Source organism: Canis lupus, chromosome X (genome assembly GCF_048164855.1).
Source record: "Canis lupus baileyi chromosome X, mCanLup2.hap1, whole genome shotgun sequence".
NCBI classification, from domain to species: Eukaryota; Metazoa; Chordata; class Mammalia; order Carnivora; family Canidae; genus Canis; species Canis lupus.
The window spans coordinates 69,869,885-69,895,870 of record NC_132876.1 but is presented as its reverse complement, the minus strand read 5'-3'; the positions used below and the strand labels follow the sequence as shown (position 1 = coordinate 69,895,870).

The 25,986-nt window shown below is 40.6% G+C and overlaps 1 protein-coding gene across 1 annotated transcript; it reads right to left on the bottom strand.

Moving 5' to 3' along the window:
* Positions 1–17,240: 17,240 nt before the first annotated feature.
* On the bottom strand, positions 17,241–18,349 carry P2RY4 (pyrimidinergic receptor P2Y4). Its single transcript, XM_072817820.1, is given in 2 exon segments — positions 17,241–17,596; positions 17,599–18,349. Coding segments are annotated over 2 exon segments (1,107 nt in total).
* Between the last annotated feature and the right edge of the window lie 7,637 nt (positions 18,350–25,986).

The following is a 25,986-nucleotide window of genomic DNA, read 5'->3' as shown; positions in this document are numbered from 1 at the left end:
AAAAAATTATTATGTGGTCAAATAACTGTGGGAGATGCTGGATTAAACAAAGTTAGATGGATGTATTTACTGAATTATTTTCAGAATCGTCACTACACTAATGGGCATTGTGACTATCCAAGAGGGAGTATTTAGTATTTCCCAAGCTTACCTGATAATAGAATCCTTATTTCAAATAACACCTATTAACATCTCATGGAACATTAAGTGTTTCTCTAAATAGAGTCTTGCAAATGCTGGTCTACAAGATAAAGTTCAAACCCCTTGATATGGCAGAGAAGGCTGCTGGTAATATAAAGAAAGTAGCTGATTTGATTTGGGAGCCTATCAGATTAGGTAGGAGAAACCTTGGTAGGAGTCACTGGGACTAACTGGATGAGTCAAAACCTCATAAGAGGTAACCTAAAGTAATTGAATAAAAAGGGGAATTGGATTTCAATTTATTCTCACCTGTTTGAGTTGTTCAGGAGGAGCATTCTACAGCAGAATTTTTCCAGAAAAGAACCTTAAGGGCACACATGGGAATGAGGCTATACGAGTGAAATAACAAAGGGATTCCAGTGTAAGACTCAGCTTTCTTAGTAGCATCAGTCACATACTCCTTCTCAAAAATTCTTTCCCCCCATATCTTTGCTCCTCAGCCTCAGACTCTCCTCTACAATGCAATCTCTTGCTCTCCCTCTGTCTCCTCCTCCATCCCTGAATATTTTTGAGATACTCTAATACTCTAAGGTTTTGCTCCTCACTCTGGATGTTACGGTAATGTTGTATGAAGTGATCATCAAGGAAAATAATCAGTAAGATTTAATCATGGAATATGAAGGCAGGAAGGAACATTTACTAAGAGTGTCCAGAATGGTAACCCTAGTGGGCCAAATGTCCAGGGACCTCCAGAGGTAATCACGGAGGCAGAAAGTAAGCAGAGTACTTGAGTGATATCCAGAGGGCTGCCTCATAGAGGGGATGTCTGTACTTATAGTCAGAGTTCAACGCTTCCCCATCATGAAGTTCAACAAAGACCCTTCATACTCTGACCCCCATGAATATCCAATCACCACTATCATAGTCTAAAGTAGTACACTGGACTTCTTCATGTTTTCTCAATATTTTCACATTTCTTTGCCTTCTCTCTACATAGTAAAGCATATTCACCTTTTAAGTCCACATCAAATATCACCTTCTCAGTGAAGCCTTCACTAGGCAAAATTAATAACCCCCTCCTCCATTCTTCCTTAGCCTTTTGTTGGCTCTACTAATAAGAACTTGATTTTGTCAGTCTTTACTAATGGTTAACCTCATTAAGGGTGTAAAGGAGAAACTTGAAATTTTCACTTCTACTTTCTCTGCATTTATGGATGAAAATCATATGGTCTCACAGTACATGCTTTGGAATTCCTCATACATCAAGGGTCTGCCATATAGTGTGATTGGAGACTTCAACACTTGGCTATCAGAATATGACAAGTCATGTAGACAAAAAGCTAATTTTTAAAAAGTATGGTGCTGAATAATACAAGTAATGTAGACTAGACTGTCAAATGATAATGATTAGGACAAGGAATACTTTCTTTTAAAGTGCACATGAATCTTTACAACTATTATTTAGTATTTGAATTCAAAATGCTCTTAATATAAAAGGTAGAAATTCCATATACTATAGTCACAAGACACAGTAGAGTAAAATTAGAAATAAATAATGAATATAGAAGAAGGGAGCACGGGCAGCAATTTCTCTGACATTTACCATAGCAACATTTTTTTAGATATGTCTCCTTAGGATAGGGAAACTCAAGCAAAAATAAACTATTGTGACCACATAAAAATAAAAAGCTTCCACACAGTAAAGGAAACAATCAACAAAATTAAAAGGCAACCTACAGAATGGGAGAAGTTACTTGCAAGTGACATACCTGATGAAGGGTTAGTATCCAAAATATATAAAGAAATTATACAACCCAATACCCAAAAAACAAATAATCCAATTACAAAATGGGCAGAAGACATGAACAGACATTTCTCCAAAGAAGACATACAGATGGACAACAGACACATGAAAAGATGTTCAACATCACTCACCATCAGGGAAATGCAAACCAAAAAACTACAATGAGATATCACACCTATCAGAATGGCTAAAACCAAAAACACAAGGAATAAGTATTGGTGAGGATGTGGCAAAAAAGGAACCCTCATGCACTGTTTGTCTCATAGTACATGCTTTAGAATGTATTCTTCAACATGAAAGATTGTTGGTGAGAATGCAAACTGATGCAGTCACTGTGGAAAACAGTGTGGAGGTTATTCAAAAAATTAAAAATAGAACTACTTTATGAGCCATCAATTACACTACTGGGTATTTACCCAAAGAATAAAAAAAAACATTTAATTCAAAGGGATACATGCATCCCTATGTTTATAGCAGCATTATTTACAATAGCCAAATTATGGCAGCCCAAGTGGAAAACAGTATGGTGGTTCCTCAAAAAATTAAAAATAGAAATATTATATGACCCAGTAATTCCACTACAGAGTATTTACCCAAAGAAAACAAAAACACTAATTAGAAAAGATACATGCATCCCTGTGGTTTTTGCAGAATTACTTATAATAGCCAACATATGGAATCAACCTGTGTCTATTGATAGATGAAAGGGTGAAGAGGTGGTATATACGAATGGAATATTAGTCATAAACAAGAGTGAAATCTTGCCATTTGTGACAACATGGATGGACCTAGAGTATATTATGCTAAGTAAAATAAGTCAGAGTAAGACAAATACCATATGATCACTTATTGGCAGATTCTAAAAAACAAAAGAAATGAACCAACAAATACAGAGAACAAACTAGTGGTTGCCAGGAGAGATGGGGAATAGGTAAAACAGGTGAGGGGATTAAGAGGTACAAATTTCCAGTTATAAAATAAATAAGTTACAGGGATGAAAAATGCAGCATAGGGAATATAGGCAATAATTTTGTTTAGTGACAGATGGTAACTACATCTATTGTGGTGAGCATTGCATTAATGTAGAGAATTATTGAATCACTATGTTGTACACCTGAAACTAATAAGACATTATATGTCAACTCTACTACAGTTAAAAAATAGCTTATTAAGAGGCCAGGTCAAACAATGTTAAGCCAATTTCTTTACTACAGGATTTATCCAGAGCTTTTAACATCATAATGCCTACTGTGAATTTCTAAGAGGAATGGGTTCTATATTCAATATCTATCAACTTGACCAAGAAAATGTTTTTTCTTTTATTTTTTTCCTGAGGTATATCTCAAGAATCTATTGTGCTATGATACATTTTAGGAGACACTGCTCCAGTAAGTAAAATGTAATATCTCAATCTCACTTGATCAGAGGGCAGGAGTTAGCTTATATTTCCTGCTCTCCTAGATATCTTGCTCTCCACCACAGGCAAATACAAGATCAAGAAAAGTACTTTTATTTTGCAGGAAATCCCATTGCTTTTCAAATCAGAAGACTTTTATTCATTCTTGTAATAAAAATTAAAATATTTTCCCTGCAAACCTTTCCCTTTTGAGATAGAGTGTACCAGTTAGGACCACATTTGACTGCATGTAACAAAAACACTTTTGTGGTGGGGCAACAAAATAGGTGTTTTGTTTTGTTTTCTTAAAATATTTTATTTATTTGTATGAAAGGGAGAGGGAGAGAGAGCAGGTGAGCATGAATGGTGGGGGATCAGAGCAAAGAGAAAAGCATATTCCCCACTGAGCAGGGAGCCCCACTTGGGGCTTGATCCCAGGACCCTGGGATCATGACCCAAGAGGAATGCAGATGCTTAACCCGACTGAGCCACTCAGGCACACCTGGGTAGTTTTTTTAGGCAAAAAAAAAAAATTCCAGCCCAAAGGTGGGTCCATTGCTCAAGATAATCCTTACAGCTTTCTGCTTCACAACTTTTTTAGTGTATGTTTTATGTCTTTATGATTGTAAAATGGTTGCTCGATTTCTAAACACCTCATTTGTGTTCTACACAGGAAGAAAAGGGTAAAAAGCATAAGGCAAAAAGCTAAAGGATCTAGTAAACTAAATTGTTTTCCTTTAGTAGGAAAACAATAGCCCTTCTAGAAACCCTATCCAGTAGATTTCTGCTTAAATCTCATTGGCTAGAACTAGGTCATGTGGCCACCCTGAGGTATATATTTGAGAAGTTTGGTTTATTGCTGCCCCAAACAAAATTGAGGTTCTCTGGGTGAGAAAGATTGGGATAATGGGTATTGGGTAAGATACTGTCAGAGTCTGTTATATATTGCTTGGCTTATTTCCGATTTAAAAACTGGTTTTCCCATAGTCAATTTTTGTGACACATTAAAGTCCTTTCTGAAAGAGCTCATGTACAAAAACAAGATTAACAGTATATCATTTTTGCATATTTATAATGGACTTAAGCAACTTTTTTGAAAACCAAGAACCTAATTAATCTTAAACAATTTAAATTTTTCAATTGTCTTGTACTCATTGTATATATTCTATTGTAGCCGGACATCATCACTACTCTTTCACATGTAAAGCTTTATATAGTCTGCATGTGAGAATGCTTGCTACATAGTAAGTCAACATTAATAACTGTCAGCCATGTTTGAATATTCATCCAATAGACTTCTTGAGGTAGTTGTCTGATTTATGTTCCCCCTGTACCTGGCATATAATGGGTAATCAATAAATATTGCTGAATGAAGTGAATAAATTAGTAAATATCTGAGGTGTCCAGAAAGACCTAAGGGCCCCAATTTATCAATGAAGATCCAGCCCCAGAGTATGCAGAGATCAGCTTGCCAGGTGAGAAGATAGTAGAAATACAGAAAGAATCAACAATTGATTCAAAAGTAGTTTGGTATTTGAGCACCTCAGTGTCTCAGTCAGCTGACTATCCAACTCTTGATTTTGGACTTGGGTTGTGATGTCAGGGTTAGATTTCTGAGTCATGAGCTTGAGCCCTGTGTCAGGCTTGGCTCTTGCACAGCTTGGAGTCTGCTTATCCCTCCTCCTAGCACCCTTCTTGCTTCCTTGCTCACCTCCCTTTTATAATAAATAAATAAATAAATAAATAAATTAATTAATTAATTAATTAAAATCTTTTTTTTTAATAAAATCTTTTAAAAAATACAAAAGCGGTTTGTTACTGATTCTTCACATATTGGTAATTTTGGTAAACCAGAGATGGTTTACAACCTTTTATGAATCTTTAAACATTTTTGTTTTCAAACTTTGAGGTATTTTTCATTTTTAATTTGTGAAGGTATCGTCAAACCAGCAGAGCTGGCATAATTGTCTAAGAATGAATTAGAAATAAAACTCAAAAAGGTATGAGGAAAACTCCACATCTGAAAATTTTTGAATTATTTTTATCATTTAAGTTTTAAGAATGCTTTTTTTGTTGGTTTTTTTTTTTTTTTTAGTTTCATGTTTTTATTTAAGTTCCAGTTAGTTAATATACAGTGTAATAATTGTTTCTGGAGTAGAATTTAAGGATTCATTACTTACATACAACTCATCATCATACAATTCATCAATTTGTTTATTTGAGATTTTTCTTGTTTCTTGAGGTAGACCCATATCAATATAAACCTCCATCTTAAAACTGCTTTTGTGGGGCGCTTTGGTGGCTCAGTGGGTTAAGCATCTGAATCTTTTTATTTATTTAAATTCAATTTGCCAACTTATAGTATAACACCCAATACTCATCCCATCAAGTTTCCTCCTTAAGCATCTGGCTCTTGATTTCAGCTCAGGTTATGATCTCAGGATCTTGGAATCAAGCCCCATGTCATGCTCCAAGCTGTGTGTAGAGCCTACTTAAAATCCTCTCTCTCTACCCCTCTCCCTGTGCCCCCTCCCCATCCTCTAACTTGTGCTCTCTCACTCTAAAAAAATTTTAAAAAGAACTGCTTTTGCTGCATCACCAGAATTCTATACTATTTTGTTTCCTTTTTCATTTGTTTCCAGGAAGTTTTAAATTTCCTCTTTGATTTTTTTCATTGACCCATTGGCTGTGTAGTTGCATGTTGTTTAGCCTCCAAGTGTTTGTGTTTTCTCAAGTTTTTTTTCCTTGTGGTGGATTTCTAGTTTCATATCATTGTGTTTGGAAAGATAATATGATTTCAATCTCTTAAATTTTTTGAGACTTGTTTTGTGGCCTAATATGTGAGTTATCCTGGAGAATGTTCCACATGTACTTGAAAAGAATGTACTTAACTAACTAGAATTTAAACTAAAATTTAAAAAAATAAAATAAATTTAAAATAAATTTTGAAAATTAAGAAAGAAAAAAAGAAAGCATGTATATTCTGCTGGGTTTTGATGGAATGATCTGGGTATACCTGTTAAGTTCCATCTAGTGTAATGTGTCATTCAGAGCCACTGTTTCCTTATCGGGTTTCTTTCTGGATGCTCTATCCATTGACATAAATGGGGTATTATAGTCCCTTATTATCATACTACTGTCAATTTCTCCCTTTATGTTTGTTAATATACTTTCTATATTAGGTGCTCTTACTTGGGATTCATAGGTATTTACAATTGTTATATCCTCTTGTTGGACTGATCCCTTTTTCACTGTGTAATGCCCCCTTTGTCTCTCTTAATCTTTGTTTTAATGTCTATTTTGTCTGATGTAAATATTGCTACCTGAGTTTGAGTTGTTTTTCTTGTTTCATTTCCTCTTGCATGGTATTTTTTTTTCCTATTCCTTCACTTTCAGTCTGTATGTGTTTTTAGGTCTAAAGTGATTTTCAAAAAAATAAATAAATAAAAATAAAGTGATTCTCCTGTAGGCAATATATAGATGAGTCTTTTTTTTTTCATCCATTGAGTCCCCCATATCTTTTGATTAGAGCATTTAGACCAACTACATTTAGTAATTTTTGATAGGTATGCATTTGTTGCCATTTTGTTCAATGTTTTTCTAGTTGGTTTGTAGTTCTCTATTCCTTTCTTCTCTTGCTCTCTGTCCTTGTGACTGTGTCTTTCTTTACTATTATGGTTGGATTCCTTTCTCTTTATTTTTTGTGTATCTATTATAGATTGTAGTTTGTGATTACCATGAGGTTCATATATTTCATCATAAATATACAATTTTTTATATGAAGTTGATGGTCACTTAAGTTAGAACACAATCTCAAAGCACTATGTTTGTACTCTCCTCTTCCATGTTTCACATATATGCAATCATAATTTACATCTTTTTATTTTGTAAATCTCAACTAATTTTTTAGTTACAATTGATTTTATTACTTTTGTCTTTTAACCTTCATACTAACTTTATAAGTGATTAGTTTACTATCTTTATTATATGATGGCTTTTACTTGTGAAATTTTTCATTTTATGAATTTCTTACTTCTACTTATGACCCTTTTTTTCCACTTAAAGAAGTCCCTTTAACATTTCTTTAAAGGCTGGTTTAGTGGGGACAAGCTCCTTTAAATTTTGTTTGTTTGGGAAACTCTATGTCTCCTCTAATTCTGAATGACAACCTTGCCAGGTAGAGTATTCTTGGTTGTAGGTTTTTTTCTTTTTCTTTCAGCACTTTGAATATATTATGCCACTTTTTTCTGGCCTTCAAGGGTTCTGATGAAAAATAATCCGATAGCCTTTTATAGTTTCCCTTGTATGTAACTAGTTTCTTTTCTTTTGCTGCTTTTAAGAATCTCTTTATCTTTAATCTTTGTGTCATTTTAATTATTATATGCCTTGGTGTGTACCTGATTGGGTTCATCTTGTTTGAGACTCTCTTTGCTTCCTGGATCTGGATATATGTTTCCTTCCTGAGGTTAGCAGGAACAGTCTGAGTTCTGGAGCACTCTGCACAGGGGCTATCCTGGTGGAACAGCTGGAGGTGAAGTGGACACAGGTGGGAGAGGTTTCCCTGGGGTGCTCCATTCAGGGGCTGCTTTGGCAAATTGGCTGCAACTGAAGTGGGCAAAGAGCCAGAGTGTCCTGGAGAGCTTTGCACCCATACCACCTAGGTGAGATGGTTGGAGTTGTAGTGAACACAGTCCAGGGGTGTCCTGATATACACCACACTGGGGCCACCTTGGTAGGACAAGTGGAGCTCAGGTAGTCAAGAGTAGGGGAGGGCACCTTGAAGGAATGACTGGAGCTGGTATGGGTTAGGGTCCCTGGGATCACTGAGGCAGCAGGCTGGCTAGAGTGCCCAGACCCCATTCCAATCTGCAGTATCAAAGTGGAGGGGGGATATAAACAATGGTGCTCACTGGCACCTCCAACCCTGCATAGTGTTCCCGCAGTTATGCCATTTAGGGGATGCCCTAGCATTAATTCATTTATAGTCTAGTTGCCTTTTAAACCATGGCTTTTTTCCTGTGCCTGATGGAGAGTGAAATACCAGAGACTTAGCATAAAAGACACCAACTTGTATATAGCCACTATTTTTGTAACCTTATGTCTGTTTAAACTGCAAAATGCCTCAATACCCAGGGTTTCAGGAAGTATACCCTAGACATTAACTTAACCCAGTTTTTTTGCTTCTGTACAATGCTTAGCAAATGTCTAGGGCTCAACAGAAACTGTCAACAGGATGTGGTTTATGCCTTTATTAACCTATCCCTGAGCTTACTCGGGGCTGCGAGATTTTGGAGCGCATGAGCTCCCTCACAGCTGCTGGCTTTTAATAAAGACTCCTTAATTTGGCCTTCTGACTATGCCATCCATCTGTATAACTCACTGCTCTGGATATAACAAGGGCAAATCTATGCACAGGTTCCTCAGTGCTATCCTTCCCCCACTGCAGTTTACAGCACCGGGGTTGAGGTTCCTGTTGTTACTATATCCCAATGTCTCCTGCCATTCTCTATGTAGTCCCTCTATTCTTTGTCATGCTGAAGCTGTTCATTCAGCCCTCCATTCTTCTTCAGGAGGAATTACTCTGTATGTAGGTGTAGATTTGGTGTGTCCATGGGAGGAAGTGATTTCAAGGGTCTGCCTATGTCACTATGTTGGAACCCCCTTCTAATCCAACCCCTTAAAAACTTAATAATATGTATTAATATCCCAGAATATGTGCTTTGGGAAACTGCAGTAGAGAAATGAATAAAGACCAAAACTTGTAAAAATCAAACTAGGTTACGTTTTCAAAGAACTAGAGCAATGGTTACACTCTGAAAGAAATCCATCAAGATCTGAGTGTGTAAAAAGAAATGTTTTACTCACACTGGAGATAAAGAGTTACTGGTGTTGTAAAGGGGATGGGATTTACAATGAGGAGTAATTTAAATATCAGTAAGAAGTAAACAAATTGAGCTGGTGCCAACATCACAATGCTCTGAGAGGGCATTCATTGATTTTTCTCTTTAGTTTTCCAAGTACATCTGGTTTCTTCTTCCCATCAGCAGTTCCACGACTAGGGCTTCAAACTGCGATACAAAATATACAGTAATAGCCAGCCAGCCCCAAAAAGGATTTTATCTTTTTGTCTTGAAAAGGTCTCACATTTTGATAATTTACCCTTTGACTCAAGGAAAAATAATTTGTCTTCTTCCCACTTTGTGACCTAAATACATAAGCTCTGGCAATCAAACATACACCAAAGTGTCCTCATATATAGACTAACTCTTTGGCTGTACTCAAGTATCTTTTGTACTCCCTTTTGGTGACAAATCACATCTAAATCTTATTTGAAATATAAGGTCTATAGGTTGTGGCAAGTAACTCATTCAGTGGGTTATTCTGAAATCTTTGGAAAGAGACAAAGACCTATAGGAACTAAAAGAGAAGGAGTAGTATAAATACATGTAAACAGATCTTGATTACAAAAGCTATTTGAGATTGGCCTCTTTAATTAATACCATTGGCTAATATCTTTTGTAGGCAGGTTGGCAAGGAATCAAGTATTTTTTTTATTATCTTTCTGAGAGTATCATCTTCCATGAATTCTCTTACACATTCATTGCTGTTTACTTCCTTAATTTTTCTTTTTTCCTTTCATTCAGTTTTTTTTAAAAAATAACTTTTATAAGTTCTTCTTTTTGAAACTCTTTTCTCCCTTGATGCAATGCCAAAGTTTCAATCTGTTTTCTCCCAATTCATCACTGTGGTCATCTCTCAATAATAAGTTTTTAGCCTTCTGCTTCTCACACTCAAGGGTTCAGTCTTTGTCATGGTCTTAACTATCACTTTTAATCCAAATCTAGAATTCTGGTTCCTCATCCAACTACACAAAAGTTGAGAACTATTGAAAACTGGTTCCCACCCACAGGAATTGTAAATGATGTTTCTTTATCCATTACTCCATTAACACTTCACAACAGCCCAGCTAAATGAGTATTACTACCCCCAATTTACCAATGAGGAAACAGAAGCTCAGAGAGATTAAGTAACTTGTCTGAGATCATGCAACTAGCAAGTAGCAGATTGAAGATTTAAAGCCAAGTCTGGTTATCTGACTAAAAATGTTTGTTGTCTCTACTACTTCTCATCATCTTCTTCACCAAAATGCTGGCTTTCATCACATCAGTGAAGGAGAATAGAGTCCTAGGTGCATCCTAGGTGAACCATGTGGCCTAAATGATTGGGGATTATGGGATGAAGTAGTAGAAAATGTGAGGAAAATGAAAGCTCAGATGAACCACCTTTTCCTCTCCCATCCGGGTTAGCCTTACGGGTAGTCCAACTAGTAAGTAGCCAATGGAGTGGAATGTGAGAGATGCTGGATAGGCCTACTTTCCTTCACAATAGCTTTCTAATGCCTTTCCTATCTCCACTGTTCCTAAAGTGCCCTTAGATCTATATCTAGGTTTCTTGGGGTTCCTGTGGCCTCTTAACATGGAAATATGCCCAGGAACAGAAACATTAAACTGAATTACTAATGTGTAATCATTCAGCAAATGTTTATTAAGCCCCATTTATTAAGCAAATGGGGTGATATAATAACAATGATTTATATTTGGTTAGCTCTCTAGATTTGCAGAGCCTTACTACAATCTGAAGTACTTAAAGCTGAGATTATGATCCTCGTTTTATGGGTAATGAAATGTGGTCAAGGAGTCTGAGGAACTCACCCAAGTGCCACCCCTGAGCCCCACTTTCTTTTTTTTTAATTTTGATTTATTTATGATAATTACACAGAGAGAGAGAGGCAGAGACACAGGCAGAGGGAGAAGCAGGCTCCATGCAGGGAGCCCGATGTGGACTCGATCCCGGGTCTCCAGGATCGCGCCCTGGGCCAAAGGCAGGCGCCAAACCCCTGCGCCACCCAGGGATCCCCAAGCCCCACTTTAATAACCAGGGATAAACTTGGCTCTTCTGATTTTCAGTCCTATGCTCTTTCCTCTCTATCATAGTAGCTCAAGGAGTTTACAGGTAGGAACTCAAAGCAAACATACATAAAGAGTTAAATAGCAATAATAGCATAATTCCAAAAGATAATAAAAGTGCCAAATGACTGATATAGACAATAATGACTGTAGGAGTGACCAGGAAGGTCACTATGAATCAGTCACCGTAGAAGGCCTTAAAGAGGAAGTGAGGCTTAAGCCCGGCCTTGGAAACTAGGTAGAAAAAGGACAGTGGAAGAAGAAAGGAAGGGCATTCTAGTATGGGATGGGGGTAATGGGGAAGAATAAAGGTGAAGAGCTGAGAAAATGCAAATCATATTTGGAGAAAGAACGAGGAGTTCAAATTAGCTGGAGAAGAAAGATTCATACTGGGGAGGAATGGAAAATAAGGCTGAAAATTCTCTCTTTAATTTCTGACTAAAGAGTTTCAACTTGTCTTGTAGAAAATGGGGAACCATGAGAGAATTTTAAGCAAGAGAGTGAAACTGTGAGAACAGTATTAGGGTTGATTAATCTGCCAGTATGCCTTATATAAGATGCATTTGTGTGATGAGAGACTGAATGTAAGAAAGACCATTTAGGAGGCTGTAACAGTCAGGAATAAAGTGATAACAGTCAGTATTAGAATGGTAGCACTGGGATCATAAATGAAAGCCAATTATAACTGGCATGATAACTAAAGAAAGGTCAGAATCTCGTGAAATAAAGAGAGAGAAGAATTGAAGTTATCTGAGTGTTTTTGAGCCTAGGTGACTTGAGGAAGGAAGATGCCATGAAAAGAAATGATCAAGTTAGGTAAGGAAACTGGTTTAGGAAGTTTTGACATCTTGGGTTGGAAGTCACAATGGAAGATCCAAGTGAAACTGTCCAGTGGGCAATAAATTGTTTTTCTCTTTTTTCCTCAGCTTCCTTCCTTGCCATCAACTTGTCTTCTATGTTACTCTTTCTTCTACCTCGTTAACCCTCGTCGTTAGCACCTCCAGTTTGGATTGCATCTCATTTAATTGATTTTTAATTTCGGCCTGATTAGATCTAAATTCTGCAGTCATGTAGTCTCTTGAATCCTTTATGCTTTTTTCCAGAGCCACCAGTAGCTTTATAATTGTGCTTCTGAATTGGCTTTCTGATATCGAATTGTAATCCAAATTCTGGAAGTCTGTGGCAGAGAGTCCTGTTTCTGATTCTTTCTTTTGTGGTGAGTTCTTCTTTCTAGTCATTTTGCTCAGTGCAGAGTGACTAAAAATGAGTTGTAATGGAAAAAGGAAGAGAAAAAAAAAGAAAAAGAAAAACAAAAGAAAAAAACAAGGAGGGGTATTCTCTGGTTCTATATACTGTAAATCCCTCGACTTCCCCCGTGGCTTTCCAGCGCTGCTCTGCCAAGAACTTGCTCTTCCACTGTCCTTCCAGCTGGTCTTCTGGGGGAGGGGCCTGCTGTGCTGATTCTCAGGTGTGTGCACCTGAGCTGCCCCGCCCCCTGCCAGGTGCAGGGCTCAGTGGGAGCTGTTTACCCGGTGAGGCCCCTGTTCCCTGGCGGCCCCGCCCCTCCCAGGCACAGGGTGATACAAGGAGGAACAACCACAGTGGCGGTGGCCAGCTCTCCAGCCCTGGAGTCAGCTCCCTAACTAACTACTGCAGTCTCCCAGTCTGCACTGGACTTGATGCTCCCAGGGCGGGGGGCACTGATCTGCACAGCTTGGGGGTGCCTGGTGCCAGGAGCGTCCTCGCTGTCCTGTGCCCTCCGTGCCTCCACCTGGCCCGGGGGAGCACAGGATCCTGGGCTGTGTCCACTCAGAGTCCTGGGCTCCTGGCCAGTGCTGCTGGAATCGCGCTCCCGGTGCACGGCTCCCCAAGGCAGCAGGTATCAGCCCCCTCCGCCCGCAGCCGCCGCCTGAGCTGCTCCCGAGGCCCCCCCGGGCGCGCGCTCCAGCCCTTTACCTCGCTCTCTCCCGGGCGCACTTCCTCTGTTAGTGACCCCAGGAGACTGGAGGCTCCACTGCCCCTCTTGGGATCCTGCCCGAGTTCCCAGCTAAGCAGCTTCCCTCCAGGAAGAAGCCCGTGCGGATTTTTAAAGTTCCCGCTTTTGGAGGGTGGGCTTTCCCCTCCGGGAGGCTCTCGGGCTCGGCTCTAGCCTGGCACCCCATGGGGGGCCCTCCCCCACTTTATTCTTTTTAATTTTTTTTCCCGCCTTCCTACCTTGATAGAAGCAAAAACTCTTCTCTCTGTAACGTTCCAGCTGTTCTCTCTTTAAATCTCAGGTCGAATTCATAGGTTTTCAGGGTGATTTGAAAGTTATCTAGGTAAGTTGGTGGGGACAGGTGACCTGGGGACCCTACTCCTCCGCCATCTTGCCCCACCCCTGTCCAGTGGGCAATTAAAGATATAGAGGTGGAACTTGGAAGAAAGGAGAGGTTAGAATTGAGTTGGCATGGTGTAATGGAGGGAGCTCTGAGAGTCAGGGGACCTGAGGGCTAAGCCTAGTTCTTGCTCTGCCACTAACTTATTAAGTAATGGACAAGTCATATCTCTGGGCCTGTTTCCTGTTCTGTAAAGTGAGAGGGTATCTAAGCCCCAGAAGCTTTCTGAGGTACTCTCAAGGACTCTAAGTCAACTTTTAATTCATGTGTACACATGTTCTCTCCCAGAGAAAATCAAAGGTCAGATGGCAGGGCGGTGGGGAGTGGATTAAATAATCCCCAAATGCTATGACTATGACAGATCTTGGAACTTGTTTACTTAGGGAGAAAAGAGGAAAAGTCAGCAAAGAGAGAGGAAGTAATAAGTAAAAGCAGGAGGAGAGAAATGTAAAGCAAGAGGATAAAATAAGGAACTAAATTTAAAAGTAAAAATTACAATAAATGGAAGAAATATGTATATCAAATATGACAAAGGGTTAACATGTATGTTAAATAAAGAATACATTTAGAGATATATAAGATCACCAATATATATAAGACCATTCGTGTCAATTGGCAAAGGATATGAAGAGTTCACACAAGAGGAAATACAAATATTTGAAAAAAAGGAAATACAAATAGTAAACATATGGAAAGGTGTTTTATCCATAAGTAATTGAAAAAGTGAAGTTAACAAATTGATGTTTTAAGCCATCCAAAAAGATTTCTTATAAAGTCCAATGCTAGAGCTGCAAGGGAACTGGAACACTTGTGTGCCACTGTGACATTGAAACTTTGTACACTCTTTTTGAAAATCAAGATCCATAAAAAACATTCATGCCCTTTGATCTGGTAATCTCACCCCTGGGAACTTGTCCTAGGAACAGAATTGTAAAGAAGAAAAAAAGCCATATGCACTAAGATGTTCAAAGCACAGAAAAATTGGGAGCTGACTAAAAGTCCAATAAATAATAGGGGAATAGTAAAAAAAAATCTAATGGATGTAATTTTATGTGGCCACTGAAATGATAAATATGAAAGACTATAGCACAAGGACAGTATTTACAATAAGTTTTTTTAGGGACACCTGGGTGGCTCAGCGGTTGAGGCATCTGCCTTCAGCTCAGGTCGTGATCCCGGGATCCAGGATCGAGTCCTGCATCGGGCTCCTTGCGAGGAGACTGCTTCTCCCTCTGCCTATGTGTCAGCCTCTCAGTCTGTGTCTTTCATGAATAAATAAATCTTTTAAAAAAATTTAAAGCAAAAATTTAAAATATATGTACACTGTGATTGCACTTCTATAAAATAGAAGTATTATGCAAACAGAAAAGGCATGGAACATAGATAAATGAAAACAGTTGTCTGGGGTTCAGAAATGCAGGTGAATATTTTCTTTCAAAATTTCCTTTAATGTTGTCATAGTGGAATTTTTAATTTTTTTTTTCATTAGAAATTTTTTAGACAGGCTATGCACCAGAGTAACATGAAGTAGAGATAGTCAAAGAGGATAAATATAGAGAAACTATCATTAAGATCTTGCTTTTGTAGTAATTTGTGTTCTTCCAGGTATAGAAGGAAACCAGATTCGGAGAGTTAAGAGGTGACTTTATAGTGATGAAATGGGGCTATGCGGTTATGGTACTCTTTCTAAGAAATTTGACAGTGAAATGAATAAGGTGAATAGGATATTAGCTACAAGAGACAACAGAGTCAAGGTACCAGTGATAATGCTTTATTTTTGTTTGGTTAGGTTTTGTTTGTGTGTTTCTTTAAAAATGGGATGAAATCGGTTTATGGAAAGACTGAAATGATGAAAAGGAATAAACAAAGAAACAAGTAAGAGGGCCAACTCTTATTTTGGGTCTACAGGAAAGAAAGACAAGATGGATACAAAAGTAGAGTGAACATTAATGATGCAGAAAGAAATTGAGGTATTCTCAGTTTTACAGGAGGCAAGGTAACTATTAGAGGATGAAGTTGGAGTCTTGAGAAGATGGAAAAGACAGGAAACACTTGCTCTGGAATGTTCATTAGGAACTCAGCAAGCTAATAAAAATGGGGGCTTAGATGAAGTCCCAAGACATGAAGTTTCAGTGGGTCGAACCAGCCTTATGATCTGGCTTTGTCTTGCAATCTCCTTCAGTCTGGGAGAGAGGAGAAAATTGGCTGAAGGTGAGAGTCAAGGTGTTTAACTAAAGTTCGAGTAAGAAGGAAGACAACCCTAAAGTAGCAGACCATAAAGTCTGGGCAAATCAGGGAAATACAAATCAAAACCACAATGAGATACCACCTCACACCAGTGAGAATGGGGAAAATTAACAAGGCAGGAAACAACAAATGTTGGAGAGGATGTGGAGAAAAGGGAACCCTCTTGCACTGTTGGTGGGAATGTGAACTGGTGCAGCCACTCTGGAAAACTGTGTGGAGGTTCCTCAAAGAGTTGAAAATATACCTGCCCTACGACCCAGCAATTGCACTGTTGGGGATTTGCCCCAAAGATTCAGATGCAATGAAACACCGGGTCACCTGCACCCCGATGTTTCTAACAGCAATGGCCACGATAGCCAAACTGTGGAAGGAGCCTCGGTGTCCGTCGAAAGATGAATGGATAAAGAAGCTGTGGTTTATGTACACAATGGAATATTACTCAGCCATTAGAAACGACAAATACCCACCATTTGCTTCAACGTGGATGGAACTGGAGGGTATTATGCTGAGTGAAGTAAGTCAATCAGAGAAGGACAAACAGTGTATGTTCTCATTCATTTGGGGAATATAAATAATAGTGAAAGGGAATATAAGGGAAGGGAGAAGAAATGTGTGGGAAATATCAGAAAGGGAGACAGAACATAAAGACTCCTAACTCTGGGAAACGAACTAGGGGTGGTGGAAGGGGAGGAGGGCGGGGGGTGGGGGTGAGTGGGTGACGGACACTGAGGGGGACACTTGACGGGATGAGCACTGGGTGTTATTCTGTATGTTGGTAAATTGAACACCAATAAAAAATTAATTTATTAAAAAAAAGTCTGGGCAGTGAGTTTTGATAAAGCATATGGGTTAAATGGATTGGAGAAATGGAGAAGGCTGGGTCAGTTGTGATAGAGAAAGCAGCTTTACTTGGTGGGGCCAGTGGACGGGAGAGGTAGGTGATGGGCAAGGAGGCTGTGGTCATAGGAATTATTTGTGTGAAGTAACACACAAATATGTGTGGGGGAAAGGAGAGGGAAAGAGGACTGGGTGAGAATATTAGGAAGCCTTGTCGGATCAAGAGACAGGACCAATAGCCCCAGGAAGGACACAGAAGCAGATAAAGAAGAGTGGCTGTTACTGCCTTTGGCTAAAAAGGAAAGGGCAAATGATGGGTTTATGAGAGATGGGGTCACACATGATTTCCCTGGTTCCTCTTAATGTTCAGGGTGTGGGCCTCTCTCCAAAATCTGGGAAAGAAGACGACGCAGCCATATTGGGTGTAACTGGTAAGTTCCCTCACCTCTGCCCTGCATTCACCCTTTTTCTTCTCACTTACTGGCTCCCAGAGTTAACGGTCTACCTGCCCTAGGAGCAGGGAAGCCACAGTGAGTGGATGTCCGCATGCAGCCACTATCCTCAGGCAGGGACACCAGTGCCAGGGAGGAGGCAGTCATGGGGGGCTGGCGCCCCCCACAACTGCAAAGCTGCCAGAGCTCACATCACTACTTGTCCCCAGTGAGCAGGTAGAGCACAGGATCCAGGCAGCTGTTGGCACTGGCTAGAGGCCGAGTCACTTTGTAGACCACACTGAGAATGTTCAGCGCCCGGAAGTCAGCTTCCAACAGTCTTGATGTGTAATAAATGGTGCGGTTGATGTGGAAAGGCACGAAGCAGACAGCAAAGGCAGCATCACGGCGATGGTGCAGAGAGAACACAGACGAGAAGATAATCGGGCGGCCCCTGGCAACCGGCGATACAGGCGCCGGGCCATGATCCCCTAGCAGACAAGAGTGACCAGACAGGGCACTCCAAAGAGCAACCCCATGATTGCCGAGCTGAAGTGCACATAGTGGTCAAACTCCTCAGGCCGAGTGGTGTCATGGCACAGGAGGGGATCCTTTTTGGTGCTGGTTGTGACAAAGAACAGGTTGGGCACCAGGCAGCTGGCTGAGACCAACCAAACCACCAGGCAGAGAAGGCCTGCAAAGCGAGGGCGGCCCTAGAGCAGTGCCCACAGTAGGTGGCAGATGCCCAGGTAGCAGAGCACACTGATGCAGGTGAGGAAAAGGACACTGCAGTAGAGGTTCCAATAGAAAAGAAATCGGATAAACTTGCAGAGCCCAGTACCAAAGGGCCAGTGGTTGCGGGCCCCATAGTAGTAGATGAGGGTAGGTAGTGACAGCACGTACAAAGTATCTGACAAGGCCAAATGGAACATGTAGGTGGCTGTTGCATCCCAGGGTCAGAGGCGAAAGAAGAAGAGCCAGAGAGTCAGGGTGTTGAGGCCAAGACCCAACAGAAAGACAACTGTGTAGCTCACAGGCAGCAGAATGAACTTGAACTCCTCATTAAAACTGCAGTCCAGCTCTGCCTCACTGTCGCCAGGATCTGGGCTGGGGCCTAGGGTTGTGAGCAGAGAGGACTCTGCCCTGGCCATGGTTCCCCTATAGATGGAAAGGGCAGAAGTGAGGGCAGCTGGATTTTCCTGGCCTTCCAGTCCTAACTTGAGGCCAAAAAGCAGAGAATGGGGAGGGCCATGACTGAAGCATTAGGAGTAACTGAGAGGAGAATGTCTGTGTACAACCCAACCAGGCTGGGCCCTACCCATGCCCCCTTGGTCCAGTCTGGGAGTGATGGTCAGCAGGTGGTGCTGGGGCCCAGTAGGGCAGGCAGTGAGTTTGGGGTGTTCTCATCCTGCATCTGACTCTGTCCTTCAGATCTTGGCTGGCCACAATTGTGGAGGCCCACCAGCACAATCCATCATGCAAAGATGCCTGGACCCAAATTGTCTCCTAGCCCATTACAACATTTCTCTACATGGTGACCTTACTTTTCCCCTCACCCTGGTCCCAGCATCTCCATTTTTGTGACACCTTCCCCTAGCCTGGTCCAGCCCAGGAACCCCATTGTCACTATTACCCAAGAAACTTGGCATGTCTCCTACCTTATCCCTTTGAAGTTGAGCCCAGCTGACTCTATCACCTTTCCCTTTGGCAGCCAGAAGGCTTATCCAAGAGGGCAGGTTTGGGGGTGGGGCCCATCCCTCCTTCAGTCCTGGGAGGCCATCAGAGCTAGAAAGGCCCATCGAGATTAGTCCAACCCACTCACTGTATAGATTGGGAAACTGAGGCCCAGCAACAAGATTTACTAATGTGGAGTGTGAGAGAAAAAGAGGAGTCAAGAACGATTCCAAGATTTCCAGCCTGAGCAACTGGAGAAATTGAGTTACCATCGACAGAGATGGGAAAAGCTATGAGAGAAGTAGGTTTGGGGAAAGACTAGGGGTTCATTTTCTCAGCCTGTCAATTTCCAGGCACCTATTGTACACATAAGAGGAGGGCGAAAGGAGGCAGTTCACTCCTTCCCCGCCAAGGAAGCTAGCCAACATGCCTCCCTTACAGGCTCCACCTCTTCCTACACAGCACCCCTCATCTCTCTCTACCAGTCCAGGAGACTCCAGTCTGAATACAGTTGAGAAAATACAGAAGCCAAACCTCAATGTTTGAGAGCCAAGTGCCAGAGAATGCCAGTTTGTCAGGAGCTCTGGATCTGGGGCTCCTGGGGCTAAGTTTTCAGGATTATGGGGGTCTTAGGCAGAGGGGCAAGCTTTGGGCCTGCAGGACTCTGAAGGTGAGGTGAGTGGTGCTCTTAGGGAGGGAGATGCAGTCTGGCAGAATCCACTCTGCAGGGAACTGGAAACAACCTGATCTTCAGGTCCTGAGAATGTTGCCTGGCTGGATTCTGGGAGTGAGAGGAGGAGGCAGGCCAGCAAGGGAGGCTCTAGAATCTCGGATCTAGATCTCCTGGAGGCCCAGAAACCTGAATAGTGGAAACTTGGAGATCCCTGCCCTGTGACAGGGTCAGGGTAGATGAAAGGGAGGCACAGAGGAAGCAGTTATAGCCTGAGTCCTGGAAAGCTGGCCACTGTGATATTACATGAAAAGCCCAGGTGTTCGGAGCAGACGGACTTGAATTCAACTCCTTGTTTTCCCAGGGATTCATTGTGTGATGCTGGACACCTCTTTGTAACCTAGTTTTGTCATCAGTGAAGTGAGCATAAAAATACCAACCTTTTAAGGTTTCCTGAATATCGAACTGGTCAATAGGTGTGAAAACATTTTGTAAACCATGAAACGCTTCTAATCATATGGTGTTTTGTGTGACTACTTTGCTCCTAGGAATGAAGTTGATCTCTTCAGGGGAGAACAAGTATGATTTGAGGCTCGGGATACACCCAAGAGGTCACTTCAGTGTCCTCCACACTGGAGAAGCTCCTGCTTCAGGCTGGTTTAGCTCTGAAGGGTTTCTGCGAGTCCCTGGACACACAGCTCCAGTTGCCACTGCTGCCACTGCCGCCCAGTGGCTACTTAGGAAAAGACCTCGCCCCAAATGGCCCGGGTCAAAAGCAATGATTTGTGCCTTGTGAAATGCTATAGGCCAAACTTGCTGGCTTTCTTGAAACTCTTCCTCACTTTTGTTTCTGAGACTTTGCATTATGCTGCTTCTCCCAGTCCTCCGCATGTCCCATCTGACTTCTTCCCTGGCTCATTTTGTCCATCTCCCTTCAAAAGTGACCTTTCCCCAAGCCTTACTCCTAGAGCATTTTCTCTTTTCTCCTCTCTTCCCCTCTTTCTCCTCTCCTTTCTCTCCTCACTACCATTTCTTCTTCCCTCTCTCCCTCTTTCTCTCTCTCAACATCAACTCTCATGATTTAACTTAGAAGTTATGAGTAATTATAATACCCAATGAGACTCCGGTGTACAGATCTCACTCTAATCAAAATGGATGTCTCTCTCACACTCTTACCATATTTGATTCCTACTGAGATTATGGCATGTACTACAAACTGAATAGAATTCCACTCATTTGTGTTTTTGTCCATCTTCTCCTGATTCTCCCAGCCACATACCAGACCCAGAGGTCCTTGAGGACAAGCAACTTGTATTAGCTCTGTCTTTCCTACAGCCTTCCTGGTAAAGTTATAATAGCATATGTTCCAGGTGCTTTTTAAAATTTTATTTAAATTCAATTTGTCAATGTATAGTATAACAACCAGTACCCATCTCATCGTGTGCCCTCCTTAATGCCCATCACCCAGTTACCCCATTCCCTCACCCACCTCCCAATTTGTCACCCTTTGTTTCTTTCCCAGAGTTAGGAGTCTCTCATGGTTTGTCTTCCTCTCTAATTTTTTGCCACTCAGATTCCCCCCTTCCCTTATGGTCCCTTTCACTATTTCTTATATTCCACATATAAGTGAAACCATATGATAATTCTTTCTCCAATTGACTTTTTTTCACTCAGCATAATACTCTCCAATTCCATCCACATCAATGTAAAGGGTAGGCTCCAGGTGGGTTTTTTCCCCAAAATTATACACTTGCTGTCCAAAAAAAAAAATAAAAAAAAAAAAATAAAAAAAAAAAACCTTCCAGTTCAGAGTTAAAGAAACAGATATCTTGCATGTAGTAGATGTTTAATAAATGTTTACTGAATGAATGACTCAGTTATACTTTGTTGAATTGAATGATTCCCACAGCTAAGGCCTGTGTATATTGTTTGCTGTAGGACAAACCCACTTGGGTATCTCATGGGTAATCCAGAATTGAGTATGTCAGGCAAAGTTTATTATCTTCTTCCCCACTGCTATCCTTCCATTCCCCTCCTCCTCCAGTTTTTTTTTCTAGTCCTCCTCCTCTTCGCCCCTCACATCTAATATTCATATCTTGATGACAGCTTCTCTGCAATGTTTGCTGTTTCCTTAAGGCCTAAGGGGGGAAAGGTATGGTTTCTAATCTCTTTCTCTGAGTAGGGGTGCAGTAGGGGGAGAAAGGATGGAGAGGGAGGGAGAAGGAACAGAAGAAGAGAAGAAGGAGGGAAGTAAAGAAATGAGGGAGAAAAGGTAGGTAAAATAGTGGAGGGAATGCAGTCTTTGAAGTCAGACCTAGAGTTTAACTCTGGCTCCATCACCCACTGGCTGTATGACTGTAGTTAAGCCTTTGTGACCCTCCATTTCCTCATATGTAGAATGAGAATACTAGCACCTATTTGGTTGTGAGGAGAGGAGGAGGCAAAGCATGTGATGCATCGAGGATTATCATCCTCCTCATCATTAGGAATTAAAATACAGGTGAATTTGGAGGGTGCTAAAGATTGGAAAGCTCACCCCAGTTGCCTGGGTTTTCTTTATGAAGTGAAATAATGGGGTTACCTGCTGAGAATAAGGTGCCATGTAGAGCGGAACAAGACAGTCATTCAGGGCAGCCCCAGTGGCGCAGCGGTTTAGCGCCGCCTGCAGCCCGGGGCATGATCCTGGAGACTTAGGATCAAGTCCCACGTTGGGCTCCCTGCATGGAGCCCGCTTCTCCCTCTGCCTGTGTCTCTGCCTCTCTCTCTCTCTGTGTGTCTCCATGAATAAATAAATAAAATCTTTTTTTAAAAAAAGACATTCAACCCTGTTGGCAAGGAGCTATAATCTGAAACCCTGGCTAATCCAAACTTATTAACAAAATAATGGGAAAGTGACTGGCTGCATATACTTGTGTCCAAATTAGCCTTGTCCAGGTGTCTTTTCCATAGTGTGCCCTTTTCATCTTTCAAAATGTCTGCTCTTCATCTCCAGAAAGGTTGTTAAAGGCTTTAGTATAAAGACTAGTACCGCTTTGTCCAGCACCTGGGACAGCACAGGAAGTCTCTGTTTCTACCATTTAATTCCTCGGTCTCCTTTCTACGAGCCCCCCCACCCCCCCCCACCCCTCTACTGAGCCAATGTCATTGCCCAGATCCCATTTAAGTCCACTGGTATGCTTTCAATTGCAGTAACAGAAAATTCCAACTTGGCTGATTTTAAAATAAGGAAATTTATTATCTTGCATCTAAGTCCATGAGTGGGGCTGCTTTGTAGTTGCCCAATTCAACAACTCAACAATGTCACAAAAAATCCTGACTCCATCTTTCCGATCTGCACCCCGCAGCATGTTTGTTTAGCAACTCTCATGGTCACAAGATGTGGTTGGGGCACTTCAAGCATTGCATCCAAACAGGACAATATTCAATTGTAGGAGAGGAAGGCCTCTCTTCCTGTGGGTGTACTGTTATTACTCAGGAAGCCTTTCCCAAATTTCTCGCTAGTACACTTCCTTTCACATCTCAGTGGCCTGAATCTCATCATACCTATAACTGAACCAATCACTGGCAAGGGGGATGAAACGGCCACAGTCCGCTCAGGAAATGAAGATTCTGCCCATAAGAAGGAAGAAGGAGGTGGCTGTTGAGTTGACAAACAATTCTGTCTGCTGAATCCCCTTACTGAATAACCCATCCTTTCCTCACTTAAAGTTCTGATCATCACTTCCTAACTGAAAGCCGTGGCTGGGAAAAATCACTGGGATGTGCAAGTGAGGTGGGTAAGGACCTGAAAGTACCTCTCCATTCAATATATCATAGAGGCCAGAAACTCCATAATTAGGGATGCATTCCTTTGCTGTCTTGCCACCTCAGAAAATGCAAATACTCTTTTTTTTACAAGGGTTTTATTTAAATTCCAGTTAGTTAACATACAGTGTAATGTTAGTTTCAGATGTACAATATAGAGATTCAACACAAACAACAGCCAGTCTTCATCACACCCATCACCTATATAACCCATTCCCCTCCCCCCACCTCCCATCTGGTAACCATCAGTTTGTTCTCTATGGTTAAGAGTCTGTTTCTTAGTGCCTCTCTTTTCCCCTTCTATGTTTGCTGTGTTTCTTAAATTCCACATATGAGTGAAATAATGGTATTTGTCTTTCTCTGACTGACTTACTCCACTTAGCATAATATTCTCTAGCTCAATCCATATTGTGGCAAATGACAAGATTTCATTTTTCTCTGTGACTGAGTAATATTCCATGTGCCACCACTTATTTATCCATTTATCAGTTGGTGTACATTTGGGCTCTTTCCATAAGTTGGCTATTATTCATAATGCTGCTATAAACATTGGGGTTCATTTATCCCTTCAAATCAGTATTTTTGTATCCTTTGGGTAAATACCTAGTAGTTCAATTGCTGGATCATAGGGTGGTTCTATTTTTCATTTTCTGAGAATCTCCATACTTTTTTCCAAAGTAGCTATATCAGTTTGCATTCCCACCAACAGTAAAAGAGGGCTCCCCTTTCTCCACATCCTTGCCAGTACCTGTTGTTTCCTGTGTTGTTAATTCTAGCCGTTCTGACTGGTGTGAAGTGATCTAATTGTAGTTTGGAATTGTATTTCTCTGATGATGAGTATTGTTGAGCATCTTTTCATGTGTCTGTTGGCCATCTATACATCTTCTTTGGAAAAATGTCTATTCATGTCTTCTGTCCATTTTTAACTAAATTAATTGATTTTTGAGTGTTGAGTTTGGTAAGTTCTTTATATATTTTGGTTACTAGTCCTTATCAGATATGTCATTTGCAAATATCTTCTCCTATTCCATAAGTTGCCTTTTACTTTTGTTGATTGTTTCCTTCACTGTACAGAAGTCTTTTGTTTTGATGTAGTTCCAATAGTTTATTTTTGCTTTTGTTTCTCTTGCCTCAGGAGACATACCTAGTAAGATGTTGCTACAGCCGATGTCAAAGAGGCTGCTGCCTGTATTCTCTAGGATTTTTATGGTTTCAGGTCTCACATTTAGGTCTTTCATCCATTTTGAATTTATTTTTGTGTTTGGTGGTCCAGCTTCATTCTTTTGCATGTTGCTGTCTAGTTTCCTCAACACCATTTGTTGAAGAAACTGTCTTTTGCCCACTGGATATTCTTTCCTACTTTGTCAAAGATTAGTTGACCATATAGTTGTGGATTCACTTCTGGGTTTTCTATTCTGTTCCATTGACCTATGTGACTGTTTTTGTGCCAGTACCATCCTGTCCTGATTACTACAGTTTTGTAATATAACTTGAAGTCTGGGATTGTGATGCCTCCCATTTTGCTTTTCTTTTTCACGATTGCTTTGGCTATTCAGGGTCTTTTGTGGTTCCATACAAAATTTAGGATTGTTTGTTCTAGCTCTGTGAAAAATGCTGGTGGTATTTCGATAGGAATTGCATGAAATGTGTAGATTCCTTTGTGTAGTATAGACATTTTAACAATATTTGTTCTTCCAATCCATGAGCATGGAATGTTTTTCCATTCCTTTGTGTCCTCTTCAATTTCTTTCATCAATGTTTTATAGTTCTCAGAGTATAGATCTTTTACCTCTTTTGTTAGGATTATTCCCAGATCCCCTACTGTTTTAAACGGGTGCAATTATATATGGGATTGATTCCTGGATTTCTCTTTCTGTTGCTTCATCATGGATAAATGATGCAACCGATTTCTGTACATTGATTTTGTATTCTGAAACTTGACTGATTTTGTGTATCAGTTCTAGCAATTTTTTAGTGGAGTCTTTCGGGTTTTCTATATAGCATTTCATGTCATCTGCAAACAATGAAAGTTTGACTTCTTCCTTGCCTATTTGAATGCCTTTTATTTGTGTGTGTGTGTGTGTGTGTGTGTGTGTGTTGTCTGATTGCTGTGGCTAGGACTTTCAGTACTATATTAAGTAACAGTGGTGAGAGTGGACATTTCTGTCTTGTTCCTGGCCATAGAGGAAAAGCTCTGTTTTTCTCCATTGAGGATTATATTAGCTGTGGGTTTTTATATATGGCCTTTATTATTTTGAGATATGTCCCCTCTAACTCAACTGTGTTGAGGGCTTTTAGCATGAATGGATGTTGTGCTTTGTCAAATGCTTTTTCTGCATCTATTGAAAGAATCATATGGTTCTTATCCTTTCTTGTATGAATGTGGTATATCACATTGATTTTCCAATATTAAAGCCACCTTGCAGTCCAGGAAAAAAAAATCACTAGAAAATGCAAATACTCTTGTATTTATTATTTATTTATTTTTATTTATTATTATCTTGTTATAATTCTCTTTGGTAACTACAAACTGGGAAGGGACACAAGGAAATTTTGGAGAAAGATGGAGATGTGTTATATCTTGATTTAGGTAGTGGTTACATGTGTGTATACACAGGTATATTAGTTTTGTATTGCTGC